This window comes from Pseudorasbora parva, chromosome 9 (assembly GCF_024679245.1).
Source record: "Pseudorasbora parva isolate DD20220531a chromosome 9, ASM2467924v1, whole genome shotgun sequence".
NCBI lineage: Eukaryota > Metazoa > Chordata > Actinopteri > Cypriniformes > Gobionidae > Pseudorasbora > Pseudorasbora parva.
Window position 1 is genome coordinate 15,052,007 of NC_090180.1, and position 26,877 is coordinate 15,078,883.

Genomic DNA, 26,877 nt, shown 5'->3' on the forward strand with positions numbered 1-26,877 from the left:
AGATCGCTTTGCACAGCCCTGTGTGTTCCACTTCACCTCTCTAAAGAGATCCTTGTTGTGTTATGAAACAAGCTGGAGAGCACTAAAGAGAATTCCTGGACATGGAGGGCTGAGCTTTATGGGGGGAGGGGCAGGAGGTAAAGAAAGGCAGAGAGCGGTAGACATTATTAGCTCGGTCCTCTCTCCTCCAGTGTGTCTGCAGTGGCCCCCACCTACGAACGGCTGCGCCAAAGAGCTTTGAATGTCAGCTTAGCGCACACAAACATTCCGCCCGGGCGCAGTGCACATCACCCCGGCGACTAAGCCATTTCAACAGCTGTGTTATTGCTGGAGACCGGCCAAACTGTTGCTGCTTGGGCCAAAGAGATGAGAAAGCGAGAACCAACGGCACTCCATGGAAAATGAAGCAGAGGGGCTGGTGACAGGGGCATGTATAAAGTTGTGCTGGGTGCCTGTAAAATTTTCTAATAAATCATAGTCTGATGAGTCATTCTGAAATATATAGAAACGTCTGAAAATAGGCTTTCCTATTTATTAAGTATTGTCGTTTACATAATTTGAATGATTTAAAACAATCAAACACCTTGGCTCCACCCACTCACTGTGCTCCTCCTATTCCTTCACTTTTCGACTTGCAGTCAGTGAGACGGTTATTTACAATACAGCGTTTTAGTAGAGGAGAGGTAACTACCATGGGGGTGTTCCAGAAAGCAGGTTATGTGACATCCCCGGGTATGTTTAAGAGTAAGTTAGCAGATAACCTCAACTTTCACGTAGGTAACTTTCAGGGTATGAAAGTAACCATGGCAACCAATCAATCAATCAATCAAACTTTATTTGTATAGCACCTTCCAACAACCAAAAGGAGGACCAAGGTGCTTTACATTTAGAACAGAAAAACATCTACAATAAATAATATATTAATACATGAAGCAATAACCAAAGGAACAGTTACACAAAATACAAAAATAAAATTCAAAGTGCCACAGTGCTACTGTGTGTTAAAAGCCAGTTTAAATAAATGCGTTTTTAACCAAACCTGCTACAGAGCAGCAAAATATATAACACTGGCCTAGTGGTATTTGGACATTTTCCTGCAAAAATACTACATAGTGCACCTTTAATCAACCGAGAGTTCAGGGTATGCGAGACAGTTAACCTTGCTTTCTGTAATACACCCTAACACTTATTGTTGTGATGAGTAGTATCCTAATTGAATTTGTATAAGTTGAATGAGAACATTGCATTTGCCAGATCTAGTTTACTTGGCACACATTTGATTGTTAGCTTCCTAACTGCTAAAAGAATGCTTGCTTATCCATTTTAATTTGGCAGTTGGCAGTTAAAAAAACATTTTGGAGGGCCTATGCTTCAGTGATGATCAAAACTTTACAACCGCACCTGGCTGCTAATCCAGGTAATGGTTGTGAGATTTATCAGAATAGACTGAAAGTAGAAATACAGGACTTATCAAGGGATTCTGTACACGTGACGTCTTGTTACAGATTTTTTAATATAAGGTGCATTTTTGGTAAAAGGACAAATAAAATAATATACATGGCTTGGGGAGTGGACATGCATTAATTTATATCTAAACTAATCCAAATCTATAAATGTATATTATTATAATTAGAAATAATACAAAACTCTGTTTAACCAGCATGAGGATGTTCTAGCTATTTTTTCTAGATTCTGACTATTTGTTAGCCTAGAAATCTAGACGCACCCTAGCGTCACATGTATTGGGGTGTACGATAGGGATGATGTGATGTGGAGTACCATTCATTCACATTAATAAATGCATGACAATTTGTAAGATTCTTCTTATTATTATGATTTTTATTATTAATGACGATTATTATTTGGAAGAAGAATGTCATTATTATTTATTTTATTTTATTTATTTTATCATTATTATTATTTAAAAGGAGAATAATTCGTGCATTTTGTGGCGTTAGGAATTGTTTTTCAGTGCATTTTCGTACCAACTCAAAACATGCATACACCACCTCCTGAGCTGGCATAGGATGAGTGTGCCGTACGCCAACGTCCATATTGATAAATCTCAAGTCACAGTGGTTTTGGGTGTACGCAAGGTGTATGCTGGAAATTTGGTGTACGCACTTTTGATAAATGAGGGCCATTGTGTATTGAGTCGGTGGGCTGAGTTGCTCTTGCGTGCTTCTAGTAAACACAGAAACTGGCGGTCTTTCGAATCAGCTTTGACCGCGACTCTGGAAGACTTGGAGTTAAGCTTTTCTCGGAGAAAAGAACAAAGAACGGCACTGAAGTCATTCTTAAGAAGGGAAGATGTGTTCGGAGTTTTGCCGACCCGATACAGCGAATGTTTAATATATCAACAAGCTCCGTTTCACCTTCGTTGCTATGGTTGGTTGTAGCGCCATCCTATCACGTGCAGAGGGAGTTTGAAAGACAACCGTTTATCCCTCCTCTCGGATTTAGCTCTGTCAATGGCTTGTCAGGCTAACAATTTGTTGCATCAAACAAACAAAAATTTGCATGAACAGCATTCTGAGGATGACCTGTGAAAAGATGATGCCAACCCCTGGCGAGAACGCCAACTCTGAATTAACATACACAACTGCCACCTTTTCTAAATATTGTAATTATATATGATCACAACTTATATTCATTTAGGCAGAAACAATGATCGCATTCATGCAATTACTACAGGACATTAGCTAACTGAATTATTTGTATTTTCTTAGAACTGTACATTTTTGGTGGACAACACTCTGACACACTTACATCTCATAACCGATTACTCTAAATTAAACTGTAGAAACATGCTTTTTTCTGTAAAGCAGCTTTGAAATAAAATGTACTGTGAAAATCACTATAGAAACAAATGTGAATTGATTTGAATGTCATGCAGCAGTGCAGTCAGGCAGGCCATAGTTTGTGTACTTAGTTTTAGAAGTTACTTTGCATCGGTGTCTTTACCCATATGCCATCTGTAATTTAGAAGCAGCAGTAGCATGCCCATCTCTTTGTCTTTCCTGTACAATGTTACTTTTTCAGAATTAATTGACTTTCCAAACATTGCACAGTATGCCTGTGATGGGTGAATGCTGAGTGCCAATGAATCCCTGCTAGGACCTTATTAGAAGAGACTGTCGACAGTCTGTGAGGTCTCGCTCGGAGAACAGGACACAGAGAGAGAAACTGCTCTGGCAGAAGATCACACAAGACTCATGGTAAACACATAACATCTGGCTGAGGAGGATCTTCTAGGAGAGCACATTCCAGATGCTGCAACAAAACCCTGAACAACAAAAGTTTTTTTCAAGTGCTGAATGCATAATGCAATGATCTGCGTTAAATATATTTATAGTGAGAACACTGTATAATGAGAAAACATTTTTTTTTTTGCTGGCTTATGCACAAGCACGTGCTTCAGGGTGGAGTATAACAGCTGGAGCATGGTGGCTAGCAGCCACACTAGCAGTTAATGTGCTAAGAAACTAAAAAGACCCCTCCTACATTTCTCAAGACATGAATAGCCAAAAGGTGCTCCTGCTGCTAAAGGAGCCGATGTTCCGCTCACTTTCCCAGACTGCTCTAGCTCGACAATGGCTCTTCATTAGTGGCCGGTGTTATCCGCTTAATCCTGTCTTTGAAAGGGCAGATTTGGAGCCGTTCCAGATCCACACCCTCCCACAGCCAGATGATTTTAAATGGCAACAGTACTATGCAAGTCTACATGGCTGGAACCAGTCAGGTTTAAACAAAGACATGGTAACTTGAAAAATAAAAGAAACTGTCAAGAAGAACTTTGATTTAAATAGGAAATTGTGATGGAATTTAACAGTCCAGGTGCAACACCAGGCCATATTAGAAGAGCTTTCCACCTAACCCCCTAAAAATGTACTCCGTAATATGAACACTAATCTATGATCGCCTCAGCCCTCATATATGAACACAGCGGCAGGCTTCGACTCATCTCTGTATTTCAGTCTACGTTATTCAGCGTGTTCCTCAATCTGCAGTACCAGCCAGAGGATCAGGGTGTGTGCAACCATTTATAGATAGTTATAAATATCCGTGTAGTTCTTTATCATAAATGCAGTTTACATAATATAATTGCAGGAGCAATAAAAGATGGTTTCCTATCCACTGTAAATTCTGGGCTTATTATTACTATTTTTATGTTCTTTTCATCTATTTCATCATAAGACTTTGTGACTTGAGATTCCTACTCTTGCTATACTTTATACTTCAGTACAATAAAATGGCTTAAATTTGTCATAATACTGATTTTATAGTAAATCTAAAAGCAAAATATGCAAAAAGGGTTCTATAAAAGGTTCAAGATGTTGGGTCTGGGAACTCACCATTGACAGGGCTCAATCAGAGGGGCGGGATAAATGGCTGTCTTTCAAACTCCCTCTGCATGCAATTGGATAGTGCTACAACCAACCAGAGCAACGTGAAGCGGAGCTAGTTGATAACAGAACTTTCACTGTATCCGGTCGGCAAAACTCTGAAGACATCTTCCCTTCTTAAGAATGATTTCAGTGCCGTTCTTTGTTCTCTTCTCAAAGAAAAGCTTAACTCCAAGTCTTCCAGAGTAGCGGCCCAAGCCGATTTGAAAGACCACCGTTCGCCAGCTTACAAGTAGCGGAATCCCTGCAACTCTGCCATCATTATGTTAAGCCCACCCACAAACTTTATACACGATGTGATTGGCCTGACCAGAGTTTGGTTTTTCCAGCTCGCAAGTCTATGGAGATGTTTGATAGACGACACTTGCTGCAATTTAGATTTGCTGCCAGTAGGGTGTGTTTAGATTTCTAGGGAGTAGTAATAAAAGGGAGTAGAAGTGCAAATGAACTAATGAGCGATCCTCTGCTGCCATCTGCTGGTTAAAGCGGCACTTTCATGTCATTTTCTTGTTAAAAGCAAGCCTGCTAGCCTAGAAATCTAGACGCACCCTAGCGGCAGCAAATTTAATTTGCCCGCAAGTGTCGTCTAGGAACTCTCAATACCATTCTGAGCTGTGTTCCTCAAAATCTGGACGGCCCAATCACATCATGTATAGAGTCGGCGGGCGGGGCCATAATGACGACGGCCGAGTTGCGTTTGCGTGCTTCTAGTAAACAGAAACTGGCGAACGGCGGCGGTCTTTCGAAACAGCTCTGAACACGACTCTGGAAGACTTGGAGTTAAGCTTTTCTCTGAGAAAAGAACAGAGCGGCACTGAAGTCATTCTTAAAAAGGGAAGATGTGTTCGTAGTTTAGCCGACCGGATACGGCGAATGTTTAATCAGTCAGCGAGCTCTGCTTCCCCTTCGTTGCTCTGGTTGGTGTAGTGCTATCCTATCACGTGCAGAGGGAGTTTAAAAGACAACCGTTTATCCCGCCCCTCTGATTGAGCCCTGTCTATGGTGCGTTTCCAGACCAAACATCTTGATGTGGGTCTGGCTTGTCAGGCTACAAGCCTGCAGTATCCCTCTCAGATACTGAAGCTTTCGCGCCTCGATCGCCCCCCCGGTGACCGGTCCCAGTATAGCCGCCCCTCTGTGTTTTCTAATGGACGCGAGGGAAACTAAACAATAAAATTACACTTCAAATATTTTTTCCCCAAAGTAAGTTTGTCATTGAAGGCAGTTATCATCACTATGATTTCATTTCAAGTGTTCGTTTTTATAATAAGTTTAGTTTTAGTTAGTTATTTGAAAGTGGGGGGTGTGACGTCATGATTGACAGCTGAGACTGACGGCTTCTCTGAGTGAAGTTGTCACTGAGGCACTAACAGACTTTTTTCTGAATTTTTGGGAGCAGATTGGAGCTTTAACTTTAATTTCTACATTTCCATAACTGTTTATTTCACACCAACATAATTAATTTTTCTGCATCTGCGAGAGTGTGGGCGGGCCTTTGATATCGCGACTGTACTTCCTGCTCTGTACTGCGCAACTCCCGTCCCGAAATCTCTACTGCGCAGACTCGGTCCCAAGATGTCAGCGCCGTGCAGGCCGCCTGAAAGCTTCAAATCTGGCATGCTGAAACGGATGATGTCGAGTCGTCCATATTTTTTTTCGGTCTATGTTTAAAAGTGATTTTGTTTACCCCCATGTGACAGAATCTCCATGAATGAAAATTTGAAATGTAGATTTTCTTTAAAGTTAATTTTACTGCAAAAATGTAGAGTTTTGCACATTGGTGTTTAAAATATTATATTGGGGGGGGGGGGGTATTTATATATATATATATATATATATATATATATATATATATATATATATATATATATATATATATATATATATATATATAAAAATTACCTTATAGCCAATCTAAACAATTACAGTAATATATGATTTGTCTTTATTCGTAATGAATATCAGCTTGGCATTTTAAATGATTAGAAATTAAAACAATATTCAGGGATATTGTTCATGCCTAGCCTAGCAGTATACAAAAAATATATTAAATTAGATTTTTTTTTTTTTAAATCATACCCTCATTGGAGGCTGAGCCCTCCTAATATTGAAATCACTGATTCACCCCTGTAACGGTCTAATATGCTGAATTTTAACAGTCATCTAGTCTACACTAATCCAGATACATTTGAAAATGCATCTTTCTCTCTACATTTTGGCCTTCCATCCACAATAACATGTCTTTTTGTCCTGCAAAAACACTTTTTTCTTCCAGGTTTTTTTAAAGCACAGATGGTGTACACATGGTGTAAAACTGAGCTTTTTGAAGACACTGTGGATCAATTTGAAAATGCCGTTTTCCCATTGTAGTGTGGACTGGAAATTATTTGAAAATGATGACGCATTTTTAGTTATGTGATCTACTTTAAGTATTGCTAAAGATAAAATAAAATGTATGCAAAGATGACAGAAAATGTACTCACAATTGCTGTCCTGTGGCTAAACATGTTGACGAAAGTGTTTTCTTTAGATTGAGTGGCAATTGAGTGCGATCTGAACACATTATGTTCATACAGTGATGACATATTTTGCTACTAAAATGATTGCACCAGAAGAATAGCTTGAGAACTTTGTTCTTTCAGTATCATCTCAGTGAGCTTTTATTACGTTTTATTCATGCACAGTAAGATGATGTAAGCATTTTCCGATGCTTGGACCAGAAACGCTATTGAGGATGGAGAGCTTTAGAAACCAAAATGCTTATTTCAAATGTACCTCTGGATTAATGTAGACATAGCCTTAATCTTCAACGGTTGATTTTGTATGTGTATCTTAATTCATGAAATGGCAACGAAACCAGATGGCAGGACTACATTCCTTTTATTATCCTCCAATTGTCTGTGTCAAAGCCTAGAGCCGTCCCCCCCTACCTGCATGCTGACTAAATCCTTATTGAGGTCCCTAAGGCTCCAACTACAACAGTGAGAAAACAGACCATCCATCATTGTTAGTCCTCTCACAGCATGTGAGAAATCCAATCTACTTTTGGGTGAATAGAATGGGAAATTCCTCTGGGTATTCATGCGTCCCCTCCTACACTTTCAGCAAAATAAGGATGTTCTCATAAGCTTAAAAACCACATTGTGATATGTTTTTGGAGGGTAGATTAGCAAAAGATAAACTCAAACACACTAAAACACATACAATCACACACTTACATTACTTACCAATCGGGTTTTGCATTTTGAAGGCAATGTCCAATTGGATGATAACCAGCATGAACTGGAACCAGGCACTCATCTCTCTCTCGGGCATAGGAATGTGGACCGCAAACACAATGTTATTGGCCTCGATCCTCTTGGCCGTGGCTTCATCAAAGTCTCTGATCTTGTTGCACTGGTCGTGGCCCCATGGCATGAACCATTTTGAGCCCTTATGGTGGCTCTTCACGGTGTCCACACACTTGGTGGCCAGGTAGTGGACGGCAGTGGTGGGGCTTGGAGCTGAGGGAACAGATTTCAACAAATATTAGCTTGTCTAACAAGAAGTAAGAACTAATAACGATGTATTTTGTACACATTTGGGCATAACTATATAAGCAGTAGAAAATCTCTCTCCTATGCATTTCACAGGAAAGGATGAAATATTTTTGAGTCACATGGAGCATTTACAGTCAAACCAAAAATTATTCAGATGCCAGATATAATTTTTTACTAGTGGGTTCAGGCACTATAGTTCATTTATGTAAGTGAGGAGAGAAAAATAAAGTTCCAGGACCATTGGAAAAACGTAAGAACAAAATTCAGACCCTTTGTCCTGACCATGTTTTGCTTAAGTGTTTTTTCTTTAATTGCTAACGCAACCTTTTACACAGACTGAACACAATAAAACATAGCTTGGTCACTGGTTGACCTAAATTGGTATAATCTAAATGTGCACTAAAATTGTATGTATTGTAATCCATTCCATACCTTTCTCTCAAAGTTATCTGACATTATCAAGATTAATTTGTTCTGACACAGTTTAACTCTGAGTTCTTATCATATTTTATTACAATTTTCTAAACTATAGAGAATAAACTGTGATAATGTGAGAAAATGTTAAAGATGTCTGAATAAATTTTGGTTTGACTGTAGCTATATTTATGTTTTATCTATATATTTTCTCAGTATTGCTATTTGATTGTCCTGAGATGACATAAAATAGCAATATTGAGAAAATATAGATAGAACGAACATATGCATATACATGAATATATATTATTTTTAGATGTGCTAGGTATTATATTATATATAAATATATAAGTACATCAATAAACACAAATGTACTTTTATTCAGCTAGAAAGTATTAAACGTAACAGTAAATTATTTTACAGCTATTTCAAAATTGATAAGAAAATGTTACTTGAGCAGCAAATCAGCATATTAGAATAATTTCTGAAGGACCATGGCACTGCAGATTGGAATAAATCACAATGTAAAATATTAAAATAGAAAATGGTTACTTATAATTGTACTGATTTTTCCTAATATTACTGTACTGATCAAATAAGAGCAGCCTCAAACTCATCACCACCCGCAAATTTTTGAAAGGTAGTGTATAATGAAACAAAGGACATAGACAATCAATACAAGACTCGTAAAGTGACTCTCTGATAAACTCTTGCTAAGAGGGAGTCATTAGCATGAGAAAGTACAGACAGGCTTCCTCCACCATTCAGGAGGCTGGTCCTGGTAGTTTGTTAAGTACGAGTCAATAGATCTCTTCCTGGGTCACTGAGGACATCTGAAGTGACCGGGAAGTGAGAGATAATGTGAACCAGCCTATGGCTTGAGGACACTCTTCAGCTTCAATCGCTATTCAAAACAGTGAAAGCAAAGCACCATTAAAATGGTCACAATATCTTACAAGCTAATGGGCAGGTTTATAAATTGCTCTGCTTACATTTTGAGGGGTACAAGTACAACCCTGTTCCTGTGAAATATACTAAGCAAACAAAATTAGCTCTACTAAACCTTGCAAGTTCAATTATTCATTGACCCACAATCCTGAGAACAAACCCTCTTCAAAACACCACCATAAAATAACAGTCGCCTTTCGGCCCGGTGACCTCATGCCGTGTTTAAGATGTCCAATAACAGGGGGAGCAGTGCGCCTTTCTACTCAATTACCCAGTCTGCCACCAGCCACCGAACAAACACAAAGGAATCCCGCTTCATTAAATCAATCTCAGGCAAGAATAGCCAAAGCAAGCTAATTTATCACCATTCATCCCACATTCTGCAGCAGACCGAGAAATTATTCCCTTCCAATCAAAATCAGAAGGAAGTCTGAGGTTGTGGAGAGGAAGTGTGAATGCATAGACATAGACATAGTTCTATGTTCAACATAGAACAAGCTACATGGAAAAGAATACTCAGGATAGAAGGGAATATTTGGTTGTTACACTAGTGAGGTCTATGGAAAATGCAGGCAGGGGCTGGAAGAGCCTGTGGGCAGAGGGTTTGTCTGTTCAGATGTAAGATCAAAGAAAAGTTCTGGAGAGGCACCTCTTTAACCCTTTATTGACTGGATTGCTTTCACTGCAAAATACAAGGCACAGGTTAATTCAGCCGACTAAAATTCCCAATTTTGCAGTGCATAATTTTATGCAAAAATGTTTGAAATATGCAGTATACTTCTAGTACACCATTAAAAGAAATGTTAGCTAACGTATTGTTGCCACACAGAATAGAGTCTAACATAATGGTTTTGTTTTGGTGTAAATATGTTTCTTAAACGTTGTACTAAGGTTTCCCCTGAGTTGTATTAGATCTGCTCTGACTTTAATTTATACATAATGAGCAGCAATTAAAAAGTTGTTTAAAATATACCATGCACATAGACCACGTATTATCGTGTTGTATTCGATACACAAATGGCGCGCAAGTAGGTATATAGCAAAAAAATATATATATCTTAATTATCAAGCTATTTTTAAACAATACTGACAGACAAACTCTCTCATGTTCAAAGTGGGTTCAAGTCTTTCTCCGCCAAGCCTCTCGTGGCATTTTCAGGTAACGTTAGCCGGGGAAACAAGGGACTTAAGGCGCAGAAGTAGGGAGTAAATATAAATGTCGAGTCTCTCAAACTTACAGGCGGAACGGTGAAAGCAGCAGCACAAAGACTGCACCAGTCGACGTGCTGAAAATAAGCGCCCATCTTTGGCACTACTGTAACAAAGCCATTCCGCAACTTTTCACTCCTTGCCATTACGCAAATAAGACTTTTTTTTGTTAACGAATGCACACCATAACGAATGGCTACACACTCACTGTGCATCAAAATCCAGCAAAACCCGAACTATCAAATCTAGGCGGCTTTGAAAAAGTATAGCTACTCACCAATCAGTCCTCCGACCATAAAGGAGAACGCCTGGAATAAAAGGAGAATTACTCCCACAATCAACAACTTTTTGGTGCTCATATTCTCAATAATTGCTCCAGCCATTTTCAAAGTGTCGGTTTCGCTAGGATTTAATGCAAAGAAACGAAAGTCAGGGCATCCAGGTGGACCAGTGCGCTGTCCGAGATTAAGTGCGCGACACCGGCTGCGTCTCAAACCCTAGTGAACTGCCCGTGTTGCGCTCTTCATAGGGAACTGCTAACAGAGGAAAGGGAATGACCACGTGACCCACCCTGCATCAGGAACTCAGGCGAGAAGAGTGCACGTGTGACGTCATACCAGACTCCTGGCCAGGCCAGATGCATACAACTCAAAGCTTTTCATTGGCCACGTGCATAACTACAGTAGTTGATTTTATGCTTTCAACATTTTTAGTACATATATTTCTAATACAAAAACATTTGTTGTATTGTCACCTGTGATAATCTCAACAAATCATGATGTTAAAATACTACTAACCTACTATAAATAATTAAAAAAAATATATTATTACCAGAATAATCTTTATTCTTAAACATATCTGATTGTTGAATAAATGTGATTGGCTTAAGAAACAGATTAATTTGTGATCTTTAAAGCATAGCAATAAAAATTAAAAATGATTATGACGATCATAATAATAACATATTGTAGGCTATTATCATTATTGCAAGAATATTAAATTTTATTGAAAATATTTGATTGTAAATAAATGTGTGGATTGCCTTTAGCGACAGATTAAATAATAATAATAATAATAATAATAATAATAATAATGATTATGATAATAATAGTAGTACTTATAATAATAACATATTGTATTATTATTATTATTATTATTATTATTATTATTATTATTATTATTATTATTATTATTATTATTATTATTGCAAAATAGTCTTCATTGTTAAAATATCTGATTGTGAATGTGTGGATTGGCCTTAGAAACAAAGATACAATTTTAGATTTTTTTAAAGCATATAATATTAATAACAATAATAATAATAATAATAATAATAATAATAATAATAATAATAATAATAATAATAAGTATTATGTATTAAAATGTATTCTTATTGTTATTATTATTATTATTATTATTATTATTATTATTATTATTATTATTATTATTATTATTATTATTATTATTATTATTATGAAGATTAATCAAGATTATTGTCTTGAAAACTGCAACAGAAAATGACACTACAGGAAAAACATTAACTGACAGTCTATGTGTCTAAAATTATCCTGCATGAATTTTTCAGATTGTGCTGGAGGCAACTGAGAGCCTCCCCAGCTGCCATGCAGAATCTGACAATAGGACAGACCTGCTTCATTTTAGCCTTATGTTGCTGTTGCGGTTAGAAATGTTCAACTCTGAGGGAGTAAGTAATGATACAAACATATTTTACAACATTATATGTTATTTAACTGTTTCAAATTCAGGCCACTCATTTTCACTTGTGTTGCTCTTTCTGTTTTTCACGGGGTCTCCTCAGCTGTCAGCATGCGAGAACTTAAATGTAAAACGTTTGAAATCAGATGACGACCTCTGTAAAACATTCTCAGTTCTTGAAGGATGATTGATCACAGTTTTCCACAATATCACTAGAGACAAATCTTTGCTTTCCCCTTCACATGTGGATAAAGAGAGAGCTGTAGATCTCTCTATGATTGTCAGGACATAACTCAGCGGCTGTAAAAATGTGTTCAAAACCTGTGCATCATGATTGCAATTTCAGACAAGCTTTGTTTTTTTTTGTGGCAAACACTGCATTCTAGAGACAATATTTGTCTAGAGAAAACAGGTAGCCTAATGACCAGCTTCTTGGCAAAAGTGAACAGCGCCATTGAATTGTCTAGTTGTGTTAGACTTGACCAACGCCTATGACTCGTATGACTTAATCCTAGTGATCCTGTTTAAATTCTAACTGAGGAGGAGTATAACAGATAAACACACTCTTTTGTGACACTGACACTCACAAGTCTGTTGTTGTGATCCAAATTGAAATGAATGTTGTAATAAAATTATATTGTGGTAAATCAATTATTCAAATTTGTAAGTCGCTTTGGATAAAAGCGTCTGCTAAATGATTAAATGTAAATGTCATACACTACCAAGTTTTTTTTTTTTTTAAGATTTCAAAATATTTTACAAAGAAGCATCTTATATTCATCTTAGACTATGTTTATTTGGTCAAAAATACATTAGAAACAGTAATATTGTGAAATAATATTAACATAGAATATAACCGTTCCTAGGTCATATATTAAGGTCTAGGATTAGATTGTAAGCAAATCAGTTATTGCGATAAATCTTGTCGATTGCAGGAGAAATGGCAGGAATAGAGATCTGAGCAACTTTGGCAAAGGTCAAATTGTTATGCCAAGGTGACTGGGTCAGATTATCAGAAACAGCAAGACATGGTTTGCTCCTTGTCAGCAGTGTTTTGAATTTCCCAACAGCGACTGAAGAGGCACAAACCATGAACCTGTGACAGGGTGTTGGGCGCCCAAGGCTCATCGATGCACAAGGGCAACAAAGGCTATACTGTCTGGTCTGAGCTAACCGAACGTCTACTGTGGCACAAGTCACACAACATTTTAATGATAGTAATGGGAAGAATGTGTCACAAAACTCTGCGGCATATGGGGCCGTGTAGCCACAGCCCAATCAGAGTACTGTGACGACTCATGGGCGAGTAGTAGATTTTGTCCAGCAGGGGTCTCTGGGTAAATGTTGTGTGTGTTTTCAGGTTGAGCGCTGTGACACACAGGTGTGGAGAATTGACGGGGATTGACCATGCTGCTTATAAGAAGTTTGAGAGTTGACAAGAAGAGAGATGGTGTGTTGGGACAAAAGGCTGGGAGCGTGATCTCTGCGGTCCTGGTAGCTTGGACATCCTGTTGGCTCTCTCATCCTCTCCAATCAAGGCTGGATGTCTTTTTGTAATTGGTGTTATTTTAATCCTTACTTGTAGTTATGTCTGTCTTTTTGATTAAATACTTATTTTTTTGCAGATTTGATTATGTGTATGGCCTCTCCATTCATGTTGTTTCTCCTCGAGTCAAGGGGTTGTAACAGTACCTATGATGGCCCCATCCACCATCGAAAGCGTCAGAATTGGACCTTAGAGCAGTGGAAGAAGGTTGCCTGGTCCGATAAATCTCATATTCTTTTACTTCAAGTGGCTGGCTGTGTTTATATGTAACATTTACTAGGGGAAATGATGGTACCAGGTTGCACTGTGGGACGACGACAAGCCGGTGGAGGAACTGTGGCTCTGGGCAATGTTCTGCTGAGATACCTTGGGTCCGGCCATTCATGTGGACGTACATTTGACAGGTGTCACCTACCTAAGGGTTAGTTTACCCAAAAATGATTTTTTTTCCATTAATGACTCACCCCAATGTCGGTCCACACCCGTAAGACCTCTGTTCATCCTCGGAACACAGTTTAAGATTTTCCATTCCATTTTAGATTCAGTCCAAGGGCTTTCTGTCCCTTGAATGTAAGTGTATGCCCAATTACAGTCCACGTCCAGAAGGTAATGAAAACATCATCAAAGTAGTCCATATGTGACATCAGTTGGTTAGTTAGACTCTTTTGAAGCATCGACTATATAGATTGGTCTAAAAAAAAAAAACGACTTCATTCAGCATCGTCTTCCGCTCTTCCGCGTTTGTTTTCAAACCTCAAATAAAGAATCAAACGGTCGTGAATCAGCGGATTGATTCATGATTCATGATTCATATCGCCAATGTCACGTCATTTCAGTAGTTTGCCAGTTTGACATGCGATCCGAATCATGATTCATGAATGTTTGATTCTTTATTTGAGGAACACTGAAGTGAAGACAATGCTGAATAAGGTTGTATTTTTTGTTATTTTTGGACCAAAATGTATTGTCGACGCTTCAAAAGAGTCTAACTAACCAACTGATGTCACATATGGACTACTTTGATTATGTTTTCATTACCTTCTGGACGTGGACAGCAAGTGTGCATACACTACTTACATTCAAAGGACAGAAAGCCCTCAGACTAATCTAAAATATCTTAAACTGTGTTCCGAGGATGAACAGAGGTCTTATGGGTGTGGAACGACATTGGGGTGAGTCATTAATGAAAGAAATTTCATTTTTGGGTAGACCAACAATTTCAATCCATAGCAGCTCCACCTCACAACCTATAAGACTTGAAGGATCTGCTGCTAATGTCTTGGTGTCAGATACAACAGGACACCTTCAGGGGTCTTGTAAAGTTCATGCTTCGGTGGGCCGGTACTCTTTTGGCAGCACACAGAAGACCAACAGCTTTTTAGGTGGTCATAATGCTTTGTCTCATCAATGTTTATTATGGTTTTGAAAATTTTGAATTTGTGATATGTATATGATTGTGTGACATTGTTCATGTCATATACAGTCAGTAAATGTACAGTACATTAAATTCATCTTCTCAAAGTGTATTAAAGTTTCACATAAAAAGAAAGAACAAGCTGAAAATACAGCAATGGCTTGTGTGTAAAAAAAATAGTCAAAGAACTTTGCCACACATTTTCATAATATGTTGACACGTTAGAGGTCATAATGGCAATGCCAACCTGAAATAAATAGTCAAAAGACAAAATAACAAGGTTAAAATAGGGTAACTAATCCACTAGTGAGTGCAACTCGTTTTGGCGGGTTTTCTTCTATAATGACAGCTAGTTCTGGATTAACACAGCTAAACATCCATTAAATCTATTTTACTAGGTTCAATAAAACTATGAATCTGTAACTGAAATCTGTCATTCTTAAACGTGCACTAGATACAATTTAAACCAACTTTTGGTTATGGTTAAAAGTATCAGTGGTAGTAAATACGCTGTTTTAATATTACATGGATTGGGTTGCCTCATGAGGCCAGATGTGTTGAGAACACATAACCAGCCAAATATTTTATTTGAGCACTTTATCTCAGTAACTCACCTATTACTGGACTGTTTTGCTCACTGAATAAATGAATAATGCATGACTGTGATCAGGGCATTTCTACAATGGCATCTGTAAATAAAAAAGCTGTGTGCACTGCAGGAACTTATCCTAGGAAAAATATGGACTTTGGGGGTGGTATCGACCAAAAATTTCCCCCTCAAACGTCCCTACTCACGTACTTTTTCAAAGTTCAGGAACATCCATGATGGGACTTGGGTGCTGAACATGCTGATTGGTTGAGTTCACGCTGCATTTTAATTGCTTTTATTTCAACCTAAACGTCTTTTGTGGTGCGTGCAGTAAGTGTGTTTGCTATTTGAATCAACAATGAATTTAAAATATGCGTGAGGCTTTATTAAGTTTATATGCAGAGGATAAAATCAAGTGGGAACTGGAAAGTCGCATGCAGTTTTGCGTCACTGGTCTAATCTTCACGGTGCTTTAGACCTCGATGGAAACGCAGACAGCAACAGTTCTTGGGGGGAAAAGTTCCTGGGACAAATTGTTCCGGGTAATTTCGGTTAAAACAAGACTCTAGTTACAATCCAAGGCCACTGCCATACTGGCATAATGTAAACCAAAAAAAGATATATAGTGCTCCTTTAAGGGAGATGGGCATTTCAATTGTGTAAAACCTGGGAAGTTGCAATTCATGGGACAGGAAGTGCTTGTATAAAGAAAAGAACAGGGAATGGTTCTGGTTTTAAAAGGAAGACCGGATTCTCTCCAGAGGGTCAGTGTCCCACATTTTAGGGTCCCAAGCCTGGAACCAGCCTGTGAACGTTGGGGGCTCGGCCCCCTGCTTTATGGTTGTGATGGGCAGCCCACGACGTCCAGAAGGATCAGAGGCCACATAATCCTTAGCTATAGACAGAGAACATATCAAAAACTTATTTAATAAAACATTAGAGTGCTTTTTTAAGCCAACCCGAAAATAAGCATCACCCTTGTTTAGTATAGGATTTTACCATTGGCTTTTTTGATTATTGCAGAATATAAGCTCTGAGATCAACAAAAGATTACCACTGTAACATCTATACCAAAATTTGAAGCCTAAATACAACACCCAGATGTAAAAAAAAAAGTTAGGCTATAAACCAGCTATACAACATTGCATTACTTTAACATCACCATTAAACTCTAATCTTTATTTAAAAGTTAGAATAGTTTTCAAGAGCCGATTATAAAAACAATGAGGCTGTGAAAGGGAACTAGCCAATAGATGTCCCTGAAACCTCTAAAGTCCAATTTAGCCACTTGTTAGACCTGCCTTTTTCAAGACAAGCAAAAACTTTTTAAAAATATGAGTGGTGATTTATAGCTGTATTTTATGTAGTAGAATAAAATATTCTGAGTTAGTGTTCACCACAGACCTTATTTCAGGTATTTAAAGAAAATCCTATTTAAAAAAAAAAACCCTGTTGACTTCAGGACAATGGAAACAGAAGCTCAAAAATGCTCACTCGATTTCAGGGTTTAGGATTCATTCCTACAGCACGCTATTAAAGTGCCCATATTATGGTTTTTCAAATATTCTCTTTCATGCATTGTATAATATAGCTGTTTGTGAATGTAAACGTTCTGCAAACTTGTAAAGTCAAAAGTGCACGATAGATGAAGATATTGTCTCCCAAAAGAAAGAATCGTCTATACGTGTCGTTTCTTTTTCGAATCCTACTGCGTGACGGTTCTACGTCACTAGAAAAGACATTCACATAATGCCCGCCTATGTTGTACATTGTCCGCCCGCAAAAAACTTGACCCGCCCACAAACATAATTTTATTGATGACTGCTTCTCTAATCTCAGAGTTCAATGAGGGATTCGCAAAACGCTTGCTCTTGAAAGATGGGTCAGTACCAGTTTATTTGGACAAGCTTGTTCCTCAGAATCACAACCTGTAAGTATGAATCATTTTTGAAAAATATTTCGTTTTGTGCTTTATTTTGTGTACGTTTATGACTAACCCACGTTATTACTCAAATACTTCTGCTAAGCAGTTGTGGGCCACTATTACCCAAAATTGTGTCTATTGATGCAGATTGTCTGTCGGTCTTACTACTTTGAGTAAAGATAAAGGATGGAGCAAGATTTATTTTACAAAAATTTGCATCAGTCATTCACATTAGTGCTCAGCTAACATATGCACCGTTATTGATACAGTTACTGCATGTGCACTGCAATAAATTAGAAATATACACATCAGTTTGTTGATGGACGTACACTTATTAATGCTGATGGTGAGGAATTACAGTTGCAGCCTTTCATAATGTACCTCAAAATAAGTAGTGTATCACTGATAGTGGATCCTGCTCAAGTCGTCCTTGCAATGGAGGATCGGGTTGAATGGCTAGTTCTTCCAATGTCTCATCACACGGATTGATATGGTAAAATCGACTTCATCGTTACTGTCTTTCCAGTGTTTACAATCTGTGAGCTTTAGGAAGCCTCCAGATGGAGCTGAAGTTCAGTTATGTAATGGGTGTTTAGATTCTGACAAGAAGATAATCACAACTAGACCATCTGGCCAATCAGAGCAGAGTAGGCTGACAGAAAGGAGGGATTTAGAGAGACCGATTCATTTGACGAGTGCCTATGTGTAAAATAAAAGTATTTTTTGGCATTTGAAGCATGTACACCTGTTATTGAGACTTTAAAATAGCATAACAGGGGCACTTTAATAGAACACACTTTTTAGCGGAACAATCAGCATCTAGGCCTATGTTTTATGATGGAGGATAATGTAAGTGATTCTGCTCAGTCAAAAACAGGAAACCTAAAATGTTTATCATAAAAAAAATAAGATGGTAAACTTCACTCACCTATTTTTGGTGACTCCGTTTTTTCAACTTCATTGGCTTCTTTACCAATCCAAAGAAATATCTAGAAAGAGCAGCAGTTCTTTAACATTACAGGCATTAACTACATATGCACAAGCAGTTCTGGTCTTAACTAGTGCTTCTCAACCCTTTGACTCCAAGGCCCCTCATTATCCAAGACAACATTTGAAGGCCACCATATAGACTAAAATATTTCTGGTACTTCAACTCTAGATGTTGTTGTTTTAATCCATATTAGTGTCAAATATGGACAAACCCAACCGTTGGATTAAATTTGTTAATTCAATTTTAAACCAAACGGGTTGGATTTGTCCATATTTGATCCAAACATGGGTTGAAACAACCCAGCATTTTTTTAGAGAACAGTGACTTATTTTCAAACTTTTAAATGGACACAAACTAGGGTAAAATTAATTATATGAAATGTATGTTAATATATTTATATTACTTTTCCACTATAAGTTTGTGAAAACGGAATAAGGCTTTTTTATTATTATTTTTATCTCACAATTATGGTAATTTCTCAACAATGTCTACTTAAAATATTTTAAAAGTGGACATAACTAGCAAAAAATTCCTTAATGTCTTGAAATCACACTTAAAAAATCCCCTATATAGACGTTAACTCACCTGATCCCAGGTGTCAAGCAACATGACATCATCGGTAGCCAAGTCTGACTGAGTAAAGTCTCCAGGAACTTCCTCAACCTGAGAGAAAGCACAAAACACTTACAAACCTTAGCTTTCCTCCAGCCTCTCTGTGAGGTTCTCTGAATCTTACTTACCACCAGCCGGCCCGTCTTATTGGAGCAGCCGAACAGACGTGGTGGTTTGACCGTATCTCTTAAAGTTGGAGATGTCTGGTAGTCCTTCTTCCCGCCCAAAGCAGACCAGAATCCAGCTGAAGTGAGTGTCACATAAGAAAGGAGTTAAGACAGGATCACATAATTCACCTCACTCAAAAAAAACAAACATGGCAGACTCTCACCTGGTTCTTTACCCTCGGCCACATCAGTGGAATTTTTTCCCAGCACACTCACGACATACTTAGCAGCGACTATTTCTTCCTCGCTGGCACCTGCTCCTTTCCACACAAACACACAATCTGGCGTCTTCAGCACAAACACGTCATTGATGTTTAATTTGGATGCAGATGGTTCAACCTATAATGGGAGATAAATGTAGTGATTAATGAGAAATCCTACTATATGTGTGACAGCGTCCAGACTGTGACTGACCTCTACAGCGCGTGTGGCTCTAGAAGAGCTCTGTCGGATGTGGAAGAGGCGCGTGCTGCCTGGCTTGGTCTGGCCGTCCTTGCGGGACGTGCCTCCCATATGAATGATCATTGGTTTGCCTTTGAACAGACTCATCAGGTGGGGGGGTTCCTGACCCTGTGTCACTCGCACCTGAGTAGTGTAGTCAGATGGAAAAAAATCATTTTAGCGTTTTTAATGATGGTACATGAGACTACAACTGGTAAAACTGACAACAGAGCAACTATGTAGGTTCAGAGTATTATATTTATTGGTGAATTTCTTTTTGGATTCTATATATCGTATAGCAGCGCCTTTTTTGATTTTTAACAGGAATACAGGTGAGAAATGTATTTATTCCAATGATGGTAAAGCTGAATTTTCTAGCATCTTTACCCTTCAGTCTTCAGTGTCACACGATCATTCAGAAATCATTCTGATATGGATTCAAATATGCATATTTTCTGCTCAAAGAACATTATTCTTATTATCAATGTTGAAAATGTTGTGGCCAATTTTATTTCAGGATGCTTGATGGATAGAAAGTTTAAAAGAACAGCATTTATCTGAAATAGAAAGCTTTTGTGACATTATACACTACCTTTGAATAGTATGAGATGTTTGTTTTTTAATGATTTGTTTATTTAAAAATAATAATAATAATAATACTTTTATTCAGCAAGGATGCATTAAATTTATTTATTTTTTTTATTTTTTTTATTTATTTATGCATTCTCTTTTCATGGTAATGCAACATGAAATGCCACAACAACAATCCCCAAACACAACAAAAATGCATTCCATGACAAAAAGAACAGGAGTAGGATGAAGAAAAAAAATCTTATAAACTCCTACCCCATTCTTATATTAACAAAGTCACAAATTGGATGGCCTCACCAACATAAGAAAAAGAAAAAGAAATACATATATGTATACATATACATACACATATATACATATACACATACATATACATACATACACATACACACACATACATACATACACATACATACACATATATATATATATATATATGCATACACATATACACATACATACATATATACACACACTGAAACAAGAACAAACAAACAAAAACAACAATAATAATGACAACTTTCAAAACAAAAACAACGACGAAACCATCGTTGTTATAATTTTAAAATTTTTTACATTCATCTTTGTACAGATTAAATATCTTCTGTTTATACTTATATTTAAATTGAAGAATATTTGAACAACATTTTAATTCATTTTCTAGATAATTCCATCTTTTCACACCAGAAACTGAAACACACATTTGTTTGAGGGTATTTCCAGCAAAAGGTTGTTTAAAATCATTATTTCTTCTACTTGTCTCACTATTTAAAGTAAAAAGGGTTTGCAATCCATGCGGTAACAGGCTATGTTTTGCTTTATATACAACTAATATAGTTTGTAAAGAAACCAAATCCTTCAATTTAAGCAGTCCTGACCTCAGAAACAGTCCTGTAGTATGTACTCTTGGAGCAACTCCATTAATTATTCTTATAACCCTTTTTTGCAAAATAAACAAAGGCATTAAATTAGTGAAATAAGAGTTTCCCCATACCTCTAAACAATACATAAAATGTGGCAAAATAAAGGAACAATATAGGATTCTCATTGCCTCATAATTTAACATAATCTTTACTTTGCTCAAAACGGCAATGTTTTTACAAATTTTACTTCTTACATAAGCTATGTGTGACTTCCATTTAAATTTTTCATCAATGAGTACTCCTAAAAACTTAAATTCTGACACTCTTTCAATATTTATTCCATTTAAAGTCAAACTAACATTATCAAGACATTTTTTATTTGTAAACAGCATAAATTTTGTTTTACGTAAGTTTAACGACAATTTATTTTTATTAAACCATTTCTGAAGTAGGACCAATTCTTGTTCAATAGTTTTCATTAATATTTTTAAATTCTTCCCTGATACAAAAAAATTAGTATCGTCTGCAAAAAGAACAAACCGTAAAATCTTTGATTCCTCACAGAGGTCATTAATATAAAGCGTAAATAATTTGGGCCCCAACACAGAGCCTTGAGGGACTCCACACAGTATTTTTTCCAACTTAGATTCATGGCCTATATACTCTACATATTGTTGTCTATTTTCTAAGTAGCTATTAATCCAATTTAATACTACACCTCTAATTCCATATGTCTGTAATTTAGATATCAATATACCATGATCAAGAGTGTCGAAGGCCTTTTTAAGGTCAATAAAAACTCCAACTGTGTGATTTTTATTCTCCAATTCTGCAGTAATGTCCTCTGTGATTTTCATCAAAGCCATAGCTGTTGAGCGGGTACTTCGAAACCCAAACTGATTATCATTTATTACGGAATGTTTTTCAAGAAAAGAATCCATTTTTTTAACAAAAAGCTTCTCCAGAATTTTTGAAAATTGAGAAAGCAAAGATATAGGCCTATAATTTGTGAGACTATACCGGTCACCAGATTTAAAAATGGGAATAATTTTAGCCACCTTCATTTTATCTGGGAAGAGACCTATATTAAAAGACAAATTAATTATGTATTTTAATGGTCTAATAATGCAATGTATAGTTTCTTTAACAATATACATATCTAAGCCATCACTATCACATGAAAATTTACTTTTTAATTTGGAGACAGTGGAAATAATTTCACTCTCACTAACTTTATTTATAAAAAGCGATTTCATGACTCTGCTTTCACCTGTCCAACTTTTGTTTTCATTAGATAGTGGTATAGTTTTGGCAAGATTTGGACCAACATTGACAAAAAAAGAATTAAATTCATCAGCAATTTTTTCACCACTTATCTCGACGTTCTGTTCATTAATTAAATGTAATGTCTGACAATGATTCACTTTACTGCCCATTACCTCCCTTAAAACTTTCCACATTCTTTTAATATTGCTTTTGTTTTCCATCAACAAATTTGTATAATAATCTTTCTTTGCACGTTTCATTATATTAGTCAGCTTATTTTTATAGACTTTATATTTTTTTTCTGTATTTACTGTCCGATATTTTACAAAATTTCGATAAAGCTTATTTTTCTTTTTACAAGATTTCAATATACCCTTCGTTAACCAAGGTTTATTATTATCTCTTACTTTATCATTCAATATTTTTATTGGGCAATGTGTATTATATAACCATAGATACTTTTCCAAAAATAATTCATAAGCCTTATTTACATTATTTGTACTATAAACATTGTCCCAGTGTTCTTTCATAAGATCATCCCTAAATCTATTTAGTCTTTCCTCAGTTCTCAACCTAATAACTTTACTAAACTTTTCTTTTTTTGTTTTTACTTCACATAAGTAAGTTACAAATATCGGCAAATGATCAGTTGTGTCATTTATCAAAAGACCACTTTTGACCGTTTTTTCCAATATATTTACAAAAATGTTATCAATTAATGTGGCACAACTGGAGGTTATTCGGCTAGGCCTAGTAATAGTAGGATAAAGGCCTCGATCCTTGATCCGAATTTCCTTTAGTGACCATGCAGCATGTAACACTCGTTGTTTCTCCTTAAAACTACGGAAACAAACGATGATTGATCTGGTGAAGTCCGCGACACGTCCCTTGGAGACACCTGTTACTGCGGCGCGATGCGCCCTTTCAATGTAAATCTCTTCCCGGATATTAAGCTGTTCACGAATAAGCTTTTCTATAAACTCAATCATATTACTTCCTTCTGTTTTCTCCGGTACAGAGTAAATTCTTAAATTATTTCTCCGTGAACGGCCTTCCAGACCCTCACACTTCTTCTTAAGGTACTTTTGTTTACGCATCACATTAAACAGCACCTTAGTCAGATCCATATTACGGTCTTCGTTGTCCGCAATCCTCTGTTCGGCGTCAGTCACCCTTGTTTTTAAATCTTCCAGATTTAATTTGATGTCGCTCACCTCCTTCCTCAGCACACCAAAGTTTCCAGCCGTTTCAATTCGAAATAATTTGAGTTCTTTCAGTATTTCTGAAGTATTATCGGCGCTCCCAGCGCCCTTTCCCTCCAGGCAGGTTTGGTTTGCTGGCGCGGTATCCGATAACTCGCCTCGTCTTTGATTTGCTTTTGGCATTATTAGACGCTCTTTTTCTTTTTCTTTTTTCCTTTAAATGATAACTTGATGGTTCAAGTCATAATACACTTTATCTGAATCCACAAGCAGTAGTCAATCTTTATAGTTTTAAAGCTTTAGTTTTTGTTTGTTTGTCAGACACTACACCCTGGCACCGGCTGTTCGGCCATCTTGATTCGCGATTCGATGACTTGATTCGCGATTCGGCCATCTTGATTCGCGATTATCAAAAGTGACAGCAAAGATAAATGCTGTCCTTTTGAACTTTCTATTCGTCAAACAATCCAGAAAAAGTATGGTACACAACTGTTTTCAGCATTGATAATAATCAGAAATGTTTCAAATCAGCATATTAGAATAATTTCTGAAGGATCTTGTGACACTGAAGACTGGAGTAATGATTCTTTGCCATCACAGGAATAAATTACATTTTAAAATATTAAAATAGAAAACAGTTATTTTAAACTGTAATTATATTTTGCAATATAGCAGTTTTATTGTATTTTTGACCAAACAAATGCAAATAAATCCTTGGTGAGGATAAGATTTTTTAAATGGCAGTGGAGATTCTAAAGTATGCATGAATCTGATTGTATGGTTCTCTTATGTGAACTGCAACGGAGACTAAGCAGAACAAACATGTTAGCCAAAAACACCACTATATCAGTGATGATAAGAACTGTTTGGGCTTTATGTACTGGAAATCTTCTCTCTGCTGTTTTCTTTCCCAAACTGATTATTCTCACCTGAACTGGAGCTCCTCCCATGGAGTCGTCCAGCTGGACAGTAAGGAAAGCAGAAGCTGCCAGCTCATCCTGAGTACACTTCAGCCCCTGCCTGCCGCACAACATCACACACACATGGAAATGATGACACTGTTCATATGTCAGAAGCTGCACAGATAATATGCCATAACACACTATAAACATGTTATGGACTGACCAGGTGTAGATGATATGCTGCTCTCTGCTTCCCTGTTTGTAACTGTAGAGGATCAGGTAACAGTCTCCCCCAAAGAACTGACCATAGGTAGAAGGCTCCACCGGGACACGTTCCCCTCCATCCACACGCCAGATCTGATTCAGACAAACATGAGTGTTAATCACAGACTCATCCAAGAACATTGCCTGGAACTTGATCTCCCCTTTATATGTATAAGCAGAAACATTAAACCTCTTTAAAGTGTCAATTTCAAGTATAAAAATTGATTTCTGTGACTAGCAAGGAACTTCAATATTGAACATGGTTTAAATTGCATTATAGGAATGATATTTGGATCCTCACGGATGTGAGTGGTGTGGAGAAGGCAAAGTGTTACTGTATTTGTTCATCTTTGTTAACGTTAGTTAATAAAAATACAGTTTTTTAATGTTAGTTCACAGTGCAGTAACTAATGTTAACAAATACAACTTTTGATTGTAACAATGTATTAGTAAATGTTAAAATTCACATTAACAAAGATGAATAAATGCTGTAGAAGGGCAGTTCATATTAACTAAAGTTGTTAACTAATGAAACCCTAATGTAAAGTCTTATTGTAAATCGGCCTATGTGGCAGAAAGTTGATTTGTTTCTCTAATATTCTACTTTAACAGCTTGCAAAGATCTGTTGTTGGCTACTTTATTATTATGATAAATTTTTTATTTTGCTAGAATTTGTTAAAACATGTTTATGCACTTTATTTAGATTACGTCCAAAAGTTTGTGGTCTGTAAGATTTTGTTTCTATTATGCCTTCTAAATGGAAAGTTCACCCAAAAATGAAATGTCTGTCATCATTTACTCAACCTCAAGTTGTTTCAAACATGTATGAATTTCTTTATTCTGTTGAACACAGAAGAAGATATTTTAAAGAATGTTTTAAAGAATGTTTGATTACAAAAATTCTTCAAAAAATATCTTCTTTTGTGTTCAGCAGAAGAAAGAAACTCATACAAGCTTGGAACAACTTGAGGGTGAGTAAATGATGACAGAACTTTCATTTTTGGGTGAACTATCCCTTTAAGTCTCTTAGGCTCAACAAGACTGCATTTATTTAATTATAAAATACAGTAAAAACAGTAACATTGTGAAATTGTGTTTCCTATTTGAATATATTTTAAAGTTGTATTTATTCCTGTGATATCAAAGCTGAATTTTCAGCATCATTACACAGTCACATGATCCTTCAGAAATCCTTCTAATAACTCTATGGATACTTTTTTTTTTCTTTGATCAATGGAAATTTCAAAAGAACAGCATTTAATTGAAATGGAAATCTTTTGTGAATTTTTAAATATATTTACTGTCATTTATTAGAGCTGTAATGCATCTGAATAAAAGAGCTGCTGAATAAAAATTAAGAAAAAAAAAATCTTGAACCCAAACGTTTGAAAAAAATGTACCTGGACTTTTCCAGAACCATCATCAACCATATTGTGCTGGGCTGCCATGGCCTTGTTGCTATGGAGGCTGGAGGCATCAAAAGGAATCTGCTTCACATTGGCTATTTTGCCTATGGTGTAGGCCTTGGTAGGGCCAGTGGTTTGGTCCTTGTCCTTCCAGTTAGAAAAGAACTGCTTGAACAGGGTGGTCTCGCCCCCTGCAGACAGCACTTGGATCTACAGCAGAAAGCATTGAACGTACAGCATCAGCAATCCAGACATTGGCACTTTATACATCCCAAATGTAGTAAACATATCTTCAATCATATTTGATTTAAGATGTTAAAATAAAATTAGCAGACATATAAACCTGCGCGTATTCAGACATGTATTATTGTATGATCATATAGATTGTTTCAAAATGCTGATTTTCACAAACCAGAAGTGTGTTGGCAACACTTAACAATAAGTTCTCATTTGTTAACATTAGTTA

At 36.8% G+C, this 26,877-nt stretch overlaps 2 protein-coding genes across 5 annotated transcripts in view; both read right to left on the bottom strand.

Annotated features, from left to right (window-relative positions):
* The window catches only part of LOC137090218 (protein wntless homolog), a 30,069-nt gene extending 19,019 nt beyond the window's left edge, over window positions 1-11,050 (bottom strand). Inside the window, exons 1-2 of the mRNA XM_067454057.1 lie at window positions 10,794-11,050; window positions 7,634-7,909 (exon numbers count right to left, since the gene is read on the bottom strand). Of these exons, the coding sequence (XP_067310158.1) occupies window positions 7,634-7,909; window positions 10,794-10,899 (382 nt within the window). The 5' untranslated portion in view covers window positions 10,900-11,050. The remainder of the gene's footprint in view (window positions 1-7,633; window positions 7,910-10,793) is intronic.
* Window positions 11,051-15,280: 4,230 nt separating this feature from the next.
* The window catches only part of LOC137090220 (gelsolin-like), a 34,049-nt gene continuing 22,452 nt past the window's right edge, over window positions 15,281-26,877 (bottom strand). For all 4 annotated transcript variants that reach the window (XM_067454062.1, XM_067454060.1, XM_067454061.1 and 1 more), the window contains exons 6-14: window positions 26,406-26,621; window positions 24,964-25,097; window positions 24,768-24,858; window positions 19,890-20,060; window positions 19,640-19,814; window positions 19,437-19,552; window positions 19,282-19,359; window positions 18,634-18,694; window positions 15,281-16,676 (exon numbers count right to left, since the gene is read on the bottom strand). In XM_067454062.1, the coding sequence (XP_067310163.1) occupies window positions 16,516-16,676; window positions 18,634-18,694; window positions 19,282-19,359; window positions 19,437-19,552; window positions 19,640-19,814; window positions 19,890-20,060; window positions 24,768-24,858; window positions 24,964-25,097; window positions 26,406-26,621 (1,203 nt within the window). In that variant the 3' untranslated portion in view covers window positions 15,281-16,515. The remainder of the gene's footprint in view (window positions 16,677-18,633; window positions 18,695-19,281; window positions 19,360-19,436; window positions 19,553-19,639; window positions 19,815-19,889; window positions 20,061-24,767; window positions 24,859-24,963; window positions 25,098-26,405; window positions 26,622-26,877) is intronic.